At 47.3% G+C, this 15,621-nt stretch overlaps 1 protein-coding gene across 1 annotated transcript in view; it reads left to right on the plus strand.

The window, feature by feature from the left end:
- Positions 1-15,621, plus strand: part of LOC142571507 (uncharacterized) — a 60,999-nt gene that overhangs the window by 22,610 nt on the left and 22,768 nt on the right. The window contains exon 6 of the mRNA XM_075679921.1: positions 11,086-11,281. Coding sequence (XP_075536036.1) covers positions 11,086-11,281 — 196 coding nt within the window. The remainder of the gene's footprint in view (positions 1-11,085; positions 11,282-15,621) is intronic.

Raw genomic sequence — 15,621 nt, forward strand, 5'->3', positions numbered from 1 at the left:
CAATCCACTATCACCAGCGAGCTGTCCACTTGAATGTTATCGCATTCGACTTTCATGGCCACTTGGCCAAGGACTGGCCGAGGCCCCAGGAAGCATGTCAGGCGCAGTGAAGTCTTCTCCAGTGTCGGCGACCATTTGCGATGGTTTTCAGATACCATCTTTGGAATTATGCTGATAGTGGACCCTGTATCCACCAGCATGTGCTGTTTCCAGCCTTCCCAGATGAAATCCTTTTCGAATGGCCGTGCGGACTTGTTACTACTGTAGCTGTGATCCACCAAAGCGTAGAGCATTTATTCTCCACTTTCGTCACTGCCGTCTAGCTCCTTCACAGCGTAGGTTCCTGAGGGGTTAGCGCGACCACTGGAACACATCCTTGACAGGTGTCCCTTCCTGTCGCACTTGTAGCATGTCACTTTCTCGTGTCTGCGCACTTCCGAATCATGGTACGAGCCACATCTCCGGCAGTGAGTAGCCTCGGTCATGGATCCATGCCTGTGTCCAGACTTCTGTGGATTGATCCTGCGCTTTTGTATAAAATTGGCAGCACCGTTGTCATTGAAGCTCCTCACTTGCATTGCCCAGACGTTCGTTTCTGCAGTTTCCGCTGCTAGAGCAAAAGCTTCTGCCTCCGCCAAGCTCAACTTCTTTTGCGACATGTGTCGTCGAGCTTGTTCATCACGGACTCCGCAGACAATCCGATCCCGCAACATGCGATCCAAAAACTTATCGAAACTGCAATCTTTTGCAAGACGTCTCAGGTTGGTTATATAGTTCCGTACCTTTTCGCCTTCTGCTTGGTTCCACATGAACAAGCGTAGCTCACTGTTATCTCATATACTTGGGGATCAAAGTGGTTGTCCAGGGGCTGTACAACGGCCTCATAGCTCAGATGGTTCACTGATTCTGACTGGCACTGGCCTTGAAGTAGGCGAACCACGTTGTCACTTAGTGCTGACACAAGAAGTGCATGCTGTTTCCTTGGATCTGTGATGCTGTGGCCCTCAAAGGAGGCCTCCAAACGCACCTGGTGAGTGTTCCAGCTACTGGTTTTGTCGTTGAACTCAGGTGGCCTGGCTATCATCGTGCAGCTGGTCCCATCCCACCCTCGTCACCACTGAAACGACGGAACATAGCCGGCGAGTAGTGGCAGACCAAAGAATGCTTTATTGCTTGGTGTTACTAGCTTTACTAGCTTTGGTCTGTTGATAGCGATAAGGAGTTGTCTGACAGTGATGACGAGGGATGTTTATTGCCCCACATGACTCATACCGGCGCAGTGAAAATCTTGGCGCCAAGGTACGCTGCTTCCATTTGTGTTTTTATTCATCGCAACTTTAGTGTATTGGGAATAAATCATTTTTTTCCAAATGAGAGAAAATAGTATTTCTATATGAAAGCACGAGGTGCACGGTATTGCACTCTCTTCATTTTTTTTGGGTCACGGAAAATGGGTGCGCATTACAATCGAGGGCACGTTAGAATCGAGTAAATATGGTAAGTCACTCATGCTTGTCTTTGTTGGTTGTGTCGAAGTTGTTCCTGGCCACGTGGTTTCTCTGCCTCGTTTGACTCGCTGCTGAGACGGAAGATGGCTGGTGCACCCCTGATTCACCGGCAATGCGTTACCTTGCCGGTGAAAATAAAGCACATTGCTATAGATTTGGAAATGAAGAGCAGTATCGTGAAGGACTACAAAGACAGTAAAAAAGCGCGTGACTTGACGAAGAAGTACGGGCTATCGCAACCGACAGTGTCGACAATCATCCGCTTGGCAGAGCAGTTCGACAAAGAAAACTGCTTGGTAGACAACGGGCGCACATGCGTTTGACTAGGTGCATATAAGAAGGTGGAAGAGGCCCTCTATGAGTGTTTTCTATGCCCATGCCATGAACTTGCCCATCATCGGGCCAATTCTGGCCACAAAGGTGGAGCAGTTTGCCCTACTCATCAACAATGTGGACCTTCAGTCATGTTGCAGCTGGACACAGCGCTTCAAAGAGAGGCACGGCATTGTTTATAAAGATGTCACCGGCGACAGAGCTTCGCTTGTTGTGGATGCGAAGCAGAAGTGAATGGAGGAAACACTGACCCGCATCCCCGACAACTATGTTGACACGAATATATATAATGGGGACGAAACAGGACTTCCTCCAGATGTTGCCGTCCAAGACGCATGCACTCAGAGGAGACACGTGTAAGGGCGGAAAAAACAGCAAACTGTACCTCACTGTGTTTTTGTGCACCAACATGGACGGGAGTGACAAGAGCCCCGCATTTGTCTTTGGGAAATAAAAAAATCCTGTCAGTTACTCCGGTGCTGCCAGGATACTGGTATGTTATCGTCACAACCGCAAGGCATGGATGATGCGATAACGTTTTTGTGAGTGTCTCTTGGAGTTGGGTCAATGGATTGATCGGTGTAAGAGGAAGGTGGCGCTCATCCTAGATAATTGTAGCGCTCACCACTCCATGCCTAAACTCTCAAGCGTGGAAGTTTATTTCCTGCTGCCAAACACAACAATGGCAGGCTTGCAGACCATGGATGCCGGTGTGATCGCCATTTTTAAGGTGGTGTATCGTCACTGTGTTCTGAACAAGTTAATCTTTTTGATGGACACGGCCACGTAGACAAGCAGGGAGCAACAAAACTTGAAGATCAATCTATTTATGGCCATGTAGTTTATCGTTGGTGCGCTTCTGCGGTGTGGAACTGCTTTAGGAAAGCGTACTTTGTCCTAGGCAGCAGTGAATAATCCAAAGCCTGCGAAGCTCCCATCGACGAGGTGATGCCTGAACTTTGGTCTGCAGTCGACAAGAATTCTTCAGGACTCAGAGTTTTTGCATGCGGACGACACATTAGAAACATCAGTACATCTAATCTATGAGGCGATTGTCGCGAATGCGCTTGCATCGGAAGCGCTTGCCAAACATGACCTCTCTTTGCAGTTATAACAGTGCCATTCTTGGAACGCCTAGAGATGCAGCTTGTTACATAGGATGGGGGCATGCAGGAAGCAGAGTTAAATAATTAAACGAGTCGAGCCAGATGGAAGAAAGTGGTGGGGAGGGGCACTGGCCTCCCCGCCGTTATAGTTTTCTCACAACAGCTGTGCCATCCCCCTGTTTTGCTTCTTTTCATGCAACCCGGTTATAACAATTATCGGTTATAACAATGTAATTTTCGTGGCTCTTGAATATTGTTATAAGTTGGTTCCACTGTACAAGCAGTGATGCACCCATTTCTTTCCTGCAAGATATATGCACTTGCATGCATGCAAAGAAGCGGCAGATTTCACATCGCCATGGTTGTCAATGAAAATCATATATTAATGAAAGCAACGCCGGAACACGTGCCTATTCGTGCCGTTATTTGGCACCTTCGTTGTAATCATGTATAACCAACTCGCCCACCAGCACGTGCTCAGTGCCTTTAGAGCCTTTATTCTTGCATTTATCAATGCACATAACACTGCGTTGGCCACGTGCCTTGAAAAATGCATTGTCGCCATCAACAGTGACCACGATTTTGTCAGCAGTTGTTGCAGCAAACAGTAATTTTATTTTGACTCGGTGTATGCTTCGGCTGTGCGGGTTCAGAACCACAAGGTTACCTTCCACAATCATGTCGATAGCGACCGCAGTTTTGTCCGCAGCGGTTGCAGCAAACATTTGTTTCATTTTGACTAGGTGAAAAGCAGTCGAGGATGAAGAGCAACAGCAACACCATGATGGATGAACCATCTGTTGGCAACTAGCTCATTGGCGAAAGAATAATAGGGATTTGTGCATGGTAGTGAAAAGACTGTCTGATAAAGGCACGTGTCTCAGCTGCACTGCAAATTAAGTCGTGAAGCCTTTGCTGCGAGAGCCAATCAGTCATGATATGACGAGAATTGCAGCTTCTGCACTGCTCTCATGCAACACAGTAAAAGGATTTGCTCATTCATTCAGTAAGCAAAAGTTTGTTGACGTAGTGAGCATTTCTTTATATTTTTCTTGATACCTTCGATTATTTGACATTTCGTAATTCGAATGTTATTATTCAGTCTTCTGAAACCCGAATTAATGGGGTATTACTGTTGTATAGTAGTAGCTGATTGTTTATTTTAAATAAGCAGGCCATGCAAGAAGAAGAGCTTCCATGCCACATGATGGACACTCTACTAATGTGACAGAGACTTGTCCCGAAAGTTCACACACCTCAAATAGTTGGCAAAGGTTCAATTGAACTGAACTTTATTAGACAAAGTATAGTCGTACAGAAAAACATGTTTATAAACATCTGAATCTGTAGCATTGTGCTAGTATGGATCCATGCAACAATTATATGCATAAACTTGTAGGCAGGAAACACACACATGTATCGGTTTAACAGCATACATTGAAACCTCATTAAACCATAGTTGGCCAGAGCTTGGAAAAAGTATGTACTAAACGGTAGTACTGCTTAACCGAAATAGCGTGAGATTGCCCACTTACCTGTCAAAAGAGGAACTTGGAGAGAGTGCGATGAAAGGTAAAAAAACATGCAGTATTTATTCACTTTATGCAAAAAAAGTCTTATTTTCGTTTGATGCCACAGCGGTCTACCGGTGATGATAGCAGCCTCAAACTCACTTAAGGTGCGAGCCAGCTTTTCCTTCAGCCCCCTCTTCTCGGCAAACACCCTCATCTCATGAGGCTGACATAACGCGCAGCTTTTGCCACTGTTGGGCTTGAATCACCCGTGCTGTCGCTTTCCGTGTCATCACTGTCATTTGGGGACACTTTGGCAACAACAGAGGCAACAATGGCTTGAGACATGTCCTGAGAAGTCTGAACCTGTCTTTGTCTCTGAAGTCGGTAAAGGAAATGCCTTCTGTAACACCTTGCTGCTCCAGCACTTAAGCGAGCAGGCTTTCACAAGCTTGGTCGATGTAGTCAGAAGACTGGTCGACGGTGTCGGAAGACTGGTCGATGGTGTCAGAAGTCTGGTCGATGGTGTCGCTAGCATCCTCCGCGTCACCCGCACACACCGTAAAGCCAGCATGCTTGAAACAGTTCTGCACTGTCAATTCAACTTGCCGCCATTATTACAGCAGGTGAATTGTGCCCAGAACGTTAATTAAAAAAAACTTTGCAACACCTATGCCACACTCCAGGTTGAGAAGAATTCTGTGCAGCAGGTTCTTTTTGTACAGTGTTTCGCTGCCCGAATGACGCCTTAATCCGAGGGCAGGGAAGTTGTTGAGGCATTAGGAGGCAGAAATGCCAAACTTCACAGCTGCAAGGTTACCCAGCACGACGTGCGCCGACGCATTATCTAGGATAACCGCAACTCTTCTGTTCTTTGCCGCAAAACGGCGGTCCATGAGGCGCGTGTGCTCCTCAAAACGTTTTGCAGTCATCCACGCTTTGTATTGCTGCAGTAGACGTCTCCAGACAGGAGTTGGGCGCCTTTGAAACATCTTGACTTGGCCGACTTCCCAATCACGAGAAGTGGAAGTTTTTCGATTCCTGACATGTTCACTCCGAACGCAACTGAAATCCTGTCCTTGGCATGCTTGCCACTGGTGTCTCACCTTTGAACGCAAGCATTCTGTCTGGTGGAAGCTTAAAGCACAGCGCAAACTCATCCATGTTGAAGTTAGCATTCTACTCTTCCTGGTATGCAATCGCAAGTGCCTTTAAGAAACGTACATAGCACTGCCGCCTTAATGTCATGGCTACTGTGACCCATTTTTGGTTGTTGCAGTCACTTCTGGTGCAAAGAAGCATGGTCTTTGAAATTCGCTATAGTAGTAACCGTTGCTGGGGGTGGGATTAGGGCACCACCTATTGCTTTCGTCTAACGAGTGGCACAAAAAGCATAGCCTTTAAGATTGATTAATTCCTGTTACTCAGAGAGTGCTACTGTATGCTGCCTGTAGAGAAACTCCTATGGGGCCCTTCAATTATCCGTCCCGGACAGTCCCGGACTGCCCGAGGCATTGATTTCAGCCAATGAGCGTTGCATATTAATCACTGTAGGCATTCCTGAACAGCCCAGGACAACAATTCAAAGAGGCCCACTGGCCATATGTCGGCTATGATATGTTTTCAGCTCCTGGATTTGCTTCCGGAACTTGCAAGGCACAAAAGTATAACCTTCAAGATCTGGCATTTGGGGCTGTTGCTTCGAGGGAGTTGTCAGGGGAAGCGTAATTTGCACACTATCCATGGCAATTACCATGGCCAGAAAGTAGCCAAGTAACCAACCACAATTTTCGGTTGCCAGGAGCCTCTAAAAGTATCCAATTTGGAGAAAAGTCGCCACACCTGGCAACCCTGGCAACCCTGGGAATGGTGCCGAAAGAACAAAGAAACAAGCACCCTCCGTGTTTGCGCTTGGAGGCCTTTCTTCTGATCTCTGAGGCTTGTTCTGTTGGGCTGCCCGATGGGGACAACGTGCCACTGTGATTGCATGACAAAAAGTGGGAACACTATGTGTTAGTTGATACATATGCAGTAAGCTGGTACAGTTTATGCGGATGCAAAATGCAATATATTGAATGGCCGCTGAGTCGGGGATTTGACTTTGCTACTTTTAGAATGAAGCTACTGTTTAAGCAGGTACGGTTTAACGAGGTTTTATTGCATGAGGTTAGCATTCAAAACAAGGAATTAACGGAAATAATCCATTTATACATCAGTTTAACAGCATATCAGATTAGCATACAGAGTATAAGAAATTCTTTACAATAACGTTTAAGTAACAAGAAAAGCTCTGTGTTGCTTTACATGCACTGGAAGATTGTTCCATAAAGAAGTGCCAACAATAGAAAGCAATGAAGAGAGTAAAAATATATTTGCAGAACATGATGGCTAAAGAATGCCTTAATTGGCTGGATCTTATGTCCATTCACTGTGTGCGAGCTAGCATCGACGAAGTTATCTCCATTTTTATGGAGAAGCCCTGGTGCATGAAAATCGCAGCGTGAAGCAAATATTTGAAACCGGGATGAAACAACATATTAAAAAAAAAAGACTGTATTTAAGGCAGTGCTATTATTACTGTCATAATGTTGATAACACATAGGTAGGAGACAGCTTCGCGTTGTAGAATCATCACGCCGTCTTCTCATTGAATAATTTTATGCCTCCTAAATCTCCTAGCATATACATTTTGCCAACCTATTGGACATTTTGCACTTGTCTGGTGTGTTAGAGGCATATCTACTGACAGAAAGATGAACCACAGCTGCAAATAATTTTTAACCAAAATCCATGTTTGATGCTCCTTCACAAATTTACTTGCTTATATATAATCAGTTAGACACCATTTATGTCATAATATGTACAAGCACATCAAACATACAAGAGGAAGCAAGCAGGAAGCGTTCGTTAATGACTATAGCAAATGTATAGTTTCAGTATGAGGCGTACAGGACATTGTGCCACTCCGAACAAATAGCTTGATTAAAATTAGAACAACGTGAGAGACAGGGACAAACAAAGAGAGACGCACACAGTGCTGACTTCCAACAACAAGAGAGTTGTTGGAAGTCAGCGCTGTATGAGTGTCCTTCTTTGTTTGTTTGTCTCTTGCGCTGTTATTGTTTTAAACATGAACTACCAACATCCCCAAGTCTCTACCCTACATAGCTTGAATTTGGTGTTATATGGGCAAACGAATGAACTTGAATTTCAATCAGAGGAGTCTTGTTCTATGTGTGGGGTGCTCAAATATGTTTTTGTAATGAATGAATGAATGTGTTGTGGAAAATGTTTTGTTCAGACCACTAGAGGCTTTGGCCCCCTCTGAAAAAAATATATATCTTGGCTGCGTGCCTGGTACGCACCTTTATGAAAGTCACACAAGCACAGGCAGGAATTCATTTTTTGACTTGCAGTTGAAAGGACTTAAGATTGCCTATAAATGAATTGCAATTTGCAGTGAGTAGAACTTAATAGCTATACTCTCAGTAGTTCCTTGCAGCACTGTGGAAGCTGTGGGACTCCTTAGCCAATATTGTCACATAGTAGTGAGGGTGAATAATACAGCAACAAAACTGTGTATGATGAAACTAACTTTTTATTGGGCAAACTTGTGCCCACGAAAGCAACTTACACTCGGAGCACAGCGATAGTGGCGAACGCGATCGGTGATAAGCGAAGTCTGGTCTTCGGGTCAAGCAGGTTGGAATTTATACATGAGTCATCGAAGGTTCCAAGGTAATCGCTGGTGCCCGCATGTCTTCTAGAAAGCACTACACAATTCGCGTCGCTCATACAATCAGATTACACAAGCTTTGGTGACAACAGTTAAGGGACAGAACCATCGATGACATTCGAGAAACTTCCGATACATACAGATGCGTCCTGCGCTGAGTGATAATGTTTAATATTTGTTATCCAGTGAAAAGCAGTCCCCCGAAAAAGATAAACAAGTACACATGTCTATATGAAGGGTGAAAGCCTTACAAGGAGTGTTCATGCATGTTGTGCTGTCTGCTGAGCATCCGATTGCTGTCCTGTCGATACATGCTCCTGTGGTGCGTTAATGCGAGAAATTGGTTGGTGCTACAAATGTTCTGGTGCTGTAGCCATAAGCCCCATTTATTTGAACACAACAGAGGGGGCTTTACTTCATCTATACACTTTCTGAGCAGTTTCTTGCAGCCCCTTGAAGGGGCAACTACCTCTGTAATTGTTCACCCGCAATGTGTCATCTGCTTGGCATCTAGTTGGCATTTGCTCCCACTGCCATCATGCACTATACTAGAGCAGAGTAGTAAATCGATAATACAGTGAACAATTTGACTTTTAGAACATTCCGCATCGTCAGTGCATTACCAGCGCATAAGCTGAGGCACCATCTGCTAACTTGAAATCAAATTAATTTTACGGCTCAGTGCCGCCTCTGTTGGCCTGGCAAGATTTTAAAAAAAAGAAAGAAAGAAGACTGATCTGAAATAATGATGACAAAACATACCTAATGCTCGGGGCTCAGCGTGAGATGAGACTAATGATGACTGATTTCACCATTTATTTTTTGCTGTCAGTACGGAGAGCTAGTAACAAGTATTAATTTGGATTGAAGTGGGAGGATTGAAGCACAAATTTGGATTGAAGTGCTGCCATGTTGCTGTGTAATTACAGTTACCAGTGGTAACCGCCACAGTAATACATAATATACAACACACATGTGCAGAGGGCCTAATGTGTCATGTATTGCTGTACCATATCATGTACCAAGCAAAGCTACAGCTCTAATCCCGCCAATAGTTAGACAGCTACATCCAGAACTATATTGTGCTGTGTAAGGGTATTGCCGGTGCACACCCTGTACTTTTGGTAATGCTTCAAGTTACTTGTGAGATAGAGTATAGGCTTGTAGGTCGATTGCATGCTTGAGTACACAAATTTGATGTTAATTACACAAAATGGTTGTCTATTGTGGGATTTCGCTTGAAAGTCACGCACTCAGTAGGTGACATCTGCTTACCTAAGAACATTTCCTTTTAGCATGATGTTAAAGAATAAATTACTTTTTCAGTTTATTGTATATAACTTATAAATTTTAAAACAAAATACCTTGGTATTTATGTTTTATTTATTGGAGAAGGGCACATTGGAAAAGGCTGAGGAGCTCGGATGAATAGAGCTACAATGGAATGTCATTATAGTGAACCAGCCTGGACTGATCAAAATTTTTACTAGGGTGGCAGTTTTGAAGCGACAGCGCTGAGGGCCCTGTGTCACAGAAAATCCGGTGTCAGCATCCAGCGTCCAGCATTCTGCATCAGATGACACTTTGGCAAAAAGAATTTCGAACCATGCATACCCAACCAGGCAGGCTTTCCATGTGGTGCAAGGAAGTTGCTGAACTAATTGAATTTCTCAACGTGAAATATGTAGAAAAATCGAAAACGCAACCTACAGACATGATAGCATCGGTCTGTAATTTGAATATACGAGAAAACATAATTCTGTTACATGAAAAAAAAAACCTTTTTCAGCATTTTTACCATTCATAGAGCGGCTATGGGCCCCAGATTTGCACATGCCAGTGCGCGCAAATCTCAAAGGCTATAAAGCAGCTTGCCTGGTTCCTTGCAATACCTCCAGATGGTGCTCGCCTCCCCTGCAACGCGGCCCACGTAAGAGGCCGCGTTTCTACCGGAAAGCTCCTCTTCGCTGCCAGCATTTCCCGGGAAACATTACTGTTACATAAGCTGCAGTTGCTGGGAAGCGAGAGGAGCACTCGGAGATCTTTGAATGCTATCGTGTTCCACTCTTAAATGCGAAGCTTAAGCATCCTCCAAATTTTTACTGTAAGTGGAGTTACTCCAAACATTTGGTTCTCCAAACAGGTGCTTTTAACATCCGCAGCTGTTTCCCTTCCTAGCTCTTCAAAATAAGGCAAAAATCTAGAAGCACCAATTACATTGTAGTAAGGAAGCTGCTCATGCAGGTCTGTCATGCCACACCAGTGCTTCAATGGAAACTTCAGTGGTGCAGAAGAGTCCTGTATTGGACCAGTTAATGCTTTGCCAAATCAGCAAAGAACAGCGCAACAGACAGGCTCTCTAATCCTTGTTACATCTTTTCTGCAGTCCATTCATGATTCTGCAATAGTGTGACTATGAAGTATAGATGGTGACAGTGTGTCTCTCTCATGCAAAGATTAGCCAAGAGTTTGTTGCAAACATAATAGTGCATTGGTAGGTTACGTGCATGACTGAGATTTTAGCCTGGTGACTGCTGTGAGAGGGGATGTTTTGTAACACAGAGGGTCACTCAGACTGCCCATGTTTGCTGTAGTGAACTTCTGGTATTGCAGTTTACTATATTGGGCTTTTTTGCTTTAAGAACCATAAAAATCCAATTGAGACTGGTGCCAATGTCTACTATCGTGAGTGATTTACTACATCTGGAGTTATTTTAATAAAGTTGTACTGTGTTCTCCTCATTGCCTAGTCCTTGTTTAATGCAACTATAGGATGCTGTTTTCACTGGCTGAGAGCATATTTGTAGTGCAGTACACTTTACTAAATGCACTGTAGCCATTGCTTCTTTGCAGAACTGGGAAGTGTGACACATACCATCCTTGTCTTGCAGTCTAGTTCAAGTGCTGTCGACAGCAATTGCCACCAGAAGATGTTCCCAGCATCTTCTCAGTTGAGCTTGCTGGCTACAGCAAAAATGCTGGAGTCTGGTTCTGGGAAACCAGAAGCGGAAGAAGATGCTTCTGCACTGCTAGCGACACTGGCAGCATCAGGCGAGAGCTCCAATTCTGGCAACAGTTCTGGGCAAGGTGCGAAAGTTTTGAAATTAAAAAATAATTATTTATGAGCCCTTTTAAGGCTACAAAGAGCTGTGGCAGTTTTCGGTGCGACCCTGGCAAGTGGATTGATTGTGCGTTTATGTGAGTGCCCAGTGGCATAGCCAGGAATCTTTTTCTGGAGGGCGATGGGGGAGGGCATGTGCTCGGTGACCCCCCCCCCCTCAGCTACTACACTGTGAGTTCCCACCTCAGTTTTTAACTTGACCTAGAAAGCTGTGAACACAATGTGCTTATAAAATTGTGGTGGTTAGCCACATGGATTCTCAACAGGCATTTACGGTTGTGTACTTGGTGCCGAACCAGAAGCTATGTAACTGTTATGAGTGAGTGATGTAACTGCAGAATGCCATGTGTCTGCTCCACAGATATGTTCACTTGCTTGTAGTAGCATGTTGAATTGGGCTGGTTAGTACGTTACTGAACTTGAATGAAACACTAGTGTGTCAGTCGCCGAGTTCCTCAGCGGACAGAAGCTGCTGTCGTAGCAGGGCTGCCTTGAGATCGTCATAGGCGGCAGAAGACAATGGGGAGTTCAACAAATCTGCTACCTCGTCAATGGTGGCGGGCGAGAGCGCTGCAACGGCATAATGAAACTTTGAGGCTTGAGAACGGATACCAGCGACTTGAAATTGCGATTCAGCCTCAAGAAACCACTCCAAGGGATGCTGGTCCCAGTACTGTGGGAGCAGACAGCGATGGCCAAACAGGAGGGCTCACCGAGTCTCGGAAGGGCTCTGGCCTTGAGCTCTCATTGCGTTGGTCTGGTCCATGGTCGTCTCTACCACAGAAGCGTATGGCAGTATCACGTCTGCGGTCACCAAACTGTGGCGACAAGCGACCACATAGACTAGTGAAGTCTCGGGCTCTCGCGGGAGAGGAAAAGCTGACACTCGATCTCTTAGTGTAGCGTTCTTTTTAATCTCTTTCAGAACACTAGCCTCTGCTGGAGTGTGCCAGCCGCTCATGCCTCGTGTAGACGCGAACGTCTATGTAATTCTCATGTGATGCCGATGCTGCTGCCACTACAAAGCTATGCTAACTTGATAAATTTTACTTGTTTGGCTGCAGGCTCATAAATTCTTTTTTTTTTTCATTGATTATGTGAAGGAGATATTGACAGGGTTCTTTGATATAAAACTATGATTAGCCTCAGAGTAAATGCTTTTACAGGTGAAGCACCCATACTTGTTGGTTATTGTAGCCTGCTGTTTTCTTGCTCAATTTAGTGAACAGCTTTGTAGGGCGAGGCCGAAAGTTTCAATCAGGAAAAATGTTACATGATGTTGCAAATATGGTACTGTCAGTGGCTCACATTTGCATGCTGGATTTCCTGAATATGTTAACTAAACTGCTGTAGTTAACTTTAAACCTTGTAACAAGCATGTGATGCCCCCTTGGGCATAATCTTCGTTGGCTCGTTGGCCTGCCAGGCTTGGTAGGCAACATTGGTCACCGCAGTATGGCCCGCAATAAACACCGTTCGTTCGCCTGCAATAAACACCAACGAGCACAGCCACTCGCGGTCAGTCATCATTCGTCACCACCACGCCGTTGAGCGTCCGTCTAACGGAGGGTGTCTCGAGCTCTCCCTTGTTCATGAACCCGGGCGGATCGTGACACTGGCGACGAGTACCCACGGACCGTCCCACGCCACCGCGAGCGGCGGAACACCAGCTCCTGTTGCTGCCGCCATGCCGCTGTACAAAAGGCTCGAGACGTTCGAGGGAGATGGGTCCGCCTGGCCAATTTATGAGGAACAAGTCCATGTGTTCTTCCGGGGAAGCGACCCACCCAAAGCCAAACAGCGGGACATTTTCCTGGCCAGCTATGGGACCCGCATCTTCAGTCTCCTGCTCGACCTTCTCAAGCCAGCCACGCCGCATGTTAAGATGCTGGGTGAGCTGCTTTCCATACTGCGCTACCATTTCAACCCAGCACTGTCCACATTAATGTAGCGTTTCCGCTTCAACAACCGGAGCCACCGGGAAGGAGAGACTCTCGTGCAGTTCGTTGCTGCGCTATGAGGCTTAGCGAGTGCCTGCATTTTCAGGAACCAACTAGACTCGCTGCTCCGGGACCTTTTCGTCTGTGGCATCAACAACCCCGCCATGCAGACGCGACTCCTGGAGCTTCCCGACCCTTCGCTGGACGACGCCATGGAGGCAGCACTGGCTATGGAAGCTGCCGCCAAGGACGCCGGCGAGATTTCCCGTGCGACTAGCTCACTGTCGGCGGAAGCAGCGGTCAAGAAGTTGGCGACAAAGAACAGTACCTGCGGTCGCTGTGGTGATGCCCATTTCCCCTCAAAGTGCCAGTTCTCTCAAGCACAATGCTTCACGTGTGGTAAAACTGGGCACCTGGCACGTTTATGCCGAAGGGGGAGGACGAACAGCAAACAGCAGCCTGGTTCAAGCCCAGGTACCACACAAGCCCACGGCCAGGGTAGCCGTTGCAAGGGTATGCGGCGGGGTTGTACGGCAGCAGGCTCAAGTTCTTCCACGGCCAGGCCCCACGTCATTGCCGAGGACCCGCCGATTTTCGACATGTGGCACACAGGCCCTGTACCATCGTCTGTGCCACCGTACATGCTGACCGTCGTAATGTCGTGTCCACCCCATTTCCATAGAGCTGGACACAGGGACCAGCGTGTCTGTCATGGCCGGGAAATGATTCAAGCGTACGTTCCCCGGCATGTCCGTCGAGGCTTCGGACGTGATGCTGCGCAGCTACTCCGGGCAGCTCTCCCAGGTCCAGGGTCAGGCACAGGTCAGCGTTCGCTCCGGCGACAGGGATGCAATCCCCTTTACTTAACCAAGGGGTTGTCACCGACGCTGCTGGGCCGAAACTGGATTCATGCACTGGGCATTTGTCTGCGAGAGTACCAGGAAGCCAGCCTGCATGCGGTGAAACCCCAGCCTCCTGACTGAGTTCAAGTCCCTGTTCCAGCCAGGGGTGGGCACATTCACCGGCACGACGGTTGGCATTTATGTACCTGAGGGAGCCCAGCCAGGTTTTTTGAAGCCTCGCTCACTGCCGTTCGCCCTGAAGGACGGGGTCACCCAGGAGCTGCAGCGGTTACAGCGAGAAGGCATCCTGGTGCCCGTCAAGACATCTGAATGGGCCGCTCCTATTGTACCAGTCCTCAAGTGAGACGGCAGTGTCAGGATCTGTGGGGATTTCAAGGTTACCATCAACCCCGTCGCTACCGTCGAGAAGTACCCATTGCCCTGGATTGAAGATCTCTGGTCAGCATTGTCCGGTGGACAGAAGTTTACCAAGCTCGACCTCAGAGATACTTACCAACAGCTGGGGCTCCTGGATGCCTCCCGGAAGTATGTCACAATATCGACAACTTTGGGGCTCTTTCAGAACACGCACTTACCCTTTGGCGTGGCCTCAGCCCCAGCCATATTTCAGAGGGAGATAGATAACCTCTTCAGGGGCATGAGGCACATGGCGGTGTACTTGAATGACATCCTGGTTACTGGCAGCGCCTGAGGCGCCTAAGCCCCAGAACAAGAAGGAGTTTCAGAGCTACCTCGACCTCATCAACTTCTACAGGAGTTTCCTGCCAAACCTGTCGGAGCATCTACAGCAGCTCCATCTTCTGCTTCGAGGTGGTCAGCAATGGATCTGGAAGAAGGAGCATGATCGGGCCTTCCAGCGCAGCAAGGAGCTAATCATCAAAGCTCCAGTGCTGGTACACTTCAATCCTGCCAAGCGTTTCGTCGTGACCGTAGATGCGTCGCCGTACGGCGTGGGAGCCATCCTAGCACACAGGGATAAGGATGGCCAGGAACGCCCTGTGTCATTTGCTTCTCGTCGGCTTCATGCTGGACAACCACCGGGACAAGGAAGGCTTGACCCTCATGTTTGGTATTGAACGCTTCCACCAGTATTTGTGGGGCCGGAAGTTCAAGGCAGTCACAGACCACAAGCCGCTGTTGGGGCTGCTGGGGCCTGACAAGGCAGTTCCCGTGCAGGCATCACCTCGAGTGGTACGCTGGGCCTTGAGGCTGGCGGGTTACAGTTACCAGCTGGTTTACCATCTGGGAAAGGGGACCTGGGACGTGCTGATGCCCTGAACCGCCTGCCCCTGCCAGAAGTGCCTGATACTGTTCCGGAACCTGCTGAAGTGTTCATGCTGGAGCACGCGTACCCGGAGGTGCTCTCCAGATCTGCGGTATCTCAATCGGTCAGCTGGTACCCAGTCCTGTCTCAGGTGGTCAAGGCGGCGTCCCGTGGGGAGAAATTGGTTCAGCAGGCCTATAGCCACAAGGCTGCTGAGCTGAGCTTGCAGCAGGGCTGCC

This window comes from Dermacentor variabilis, chromosome 2 (genome assembly GCF_050947875.1).
Source record: "Dermacentor variabilis isolate Ectoservices chromosome 2, ASM5094787v1, whole genome shotgun sequence".
NCBI classification, from domain to species: Eukaryota; Metazoa; Arthropoda; class Arachnida; order Ixodida; family Ixodidae; genus Dermacentor; species Dermacentor variabilis.